This window comes from Microtus ochrogaster, linkage group LG5 (assembly GCF_000317375.1).
Source record: "Microtus ochrogaster isolate Prairie Vole_2 linkage group LG5, MicOch1.0, whole genome shotgun sequence".
Taxonomy (NCBI): Eukaryota; Metazoa; Chordata; class Mammalia; order Rodentia; family Cricetidae; genus Microtus; species Microtus ochrogaster.
The window spans coordinates 22,071,808-22,073,094 of NC_022031.1; the positions used below are offsets into that span (position 1 = coordinate 22,071,808).

At 38.4% G+C, this 1,287-nt stretch overlaps 1 protein-coding gene across 4 annotated transcripts in view; it reads left to right on the forward strand.

The window, feature by feature from the left end:
- Pnisr (PNN interacting serine and arginine rich protein) overlaps nucleotides 1–1,287 on the forward strand; it is a 28,231-nt gene that overhangs the window by 7,783 nt on the left and 19,161 nt on the right. For 3 of the 4 annotated variants that reach the window (XR_003378232.1, XM_026786554.1, XM_005361916.3), the window contains exon 2: nucleotides 143–241. Coding sequence is in view for 3 of the 4 variants with exons in the window: in XM_026786554.1 (XP_026642355.1) it covers nucleotides 154–241 (88 nt within the window). In the remaining variant the exon portion in view is untranslated. Of the gene's footprint in view, nucleotides 1–139; nucleotides 242–1,287 lie in introns of all 4 variants that reach the window. The other variant, XM_005361917.3, reaches the window with a different exon arrangement.

Here is a 1,287-nt window from a genome sequence, read left to right on the forward strand (position 1 = left end):
GTGCCCTCTTTTGGCCTGCAGACAGACACACAGACAGAATATTGTATACATAATAAATAAATAAATATTTAAAAAATAATCTTAAAAAAATTTGAAAATGTAAAAAGTCCCAGCTTTAACTGTGCTTGCTTTGTTTAAGTAGAGACTTGAAGGATGTGGGATCAAGGAGGACAACCTTGGCAGCAATGGCCCTTGAACCAGCAACAGTGGATGCAGTCATTTCAGCACCAGCAGGATCCAAGTAAGGAAAATACTCCATTTGGAATCGGGTAGGGTGGACATTTGGAAATGGGTGGGATATAGATGATCACATTCACATTGGAATCGGGTAGGGTGGACATTTGGAAATGGGTGGGAGATAGATGATCACATTCACATTGGCTTATTGAATCCTTCATGGAAAGAGCTAGCCGCAGTCCAGTAGTGAGTGCATTCCTGCTCTTGGCTCTCTTTTATTACTCTTTGCTCTTTAGGTCTTTTGTGAGGCCTGCCACTCAGTTCCCCAATAAATCATGCACAGAGGTTTGTTATTACTTATAAATGCCTGGCCTTAGCTTCTCTTATTTCTAACCAGCTTAACTTAAATTAGTCTGACTACATTTTGCCTCTGGGCTTTTTTCTTTTCTTCTGTGTATTGTACTTTCACCCTTACTCAGTGGCTGGCTGAGCCTGGCCTCTAGCATCCTCCTCTCCTCGTTCTCTTGCTCATCTTTTCCTTCTTCCAGATTTCATTTATTCTCTCTTCCTGCCAGCTGCGCCTATCCTTTCTCCTGCCTTACTATTGGTGGTTCAGCTCTTTATTAGACCATCAGTTGTTTTAGACAAAGAATCCCATCTTCACAGAGTTAAATGCAGCACAAACAAAAGCAGCACATCTTTACATTGTTAAACAAATGTTCCAGAGCATAAACAAATATAACCCACCTTAAAGTAATACTTTACAGCACATTGTTCTTAAAAATGTTTTCTTGAAGTACAGAAAGTTTTGTGACAGTTTTACATTTTTAAACTGATAGCGTTTTAGCACTTAACTTAGTTATGGCTAGTTTTGTTTCATCATGTTTTTTTTTTTATTTGACATTTCCTTAGGGAGCTATTCTTTCTTTTTTTGAGCAGCCTTATAATGTAGTACAGACTGGACTAGAATGTTCTGTATCGCCCAGGCTAGCCTCAGACTCACAGTGCTCCTATTTCCACCTCCCAAGTTTTCGATTACATATGTATATAACATCCAGCTTGTTTTTTCCTTCTAAATAGCTATGTAGCATTTGTAATTTTATTATTATT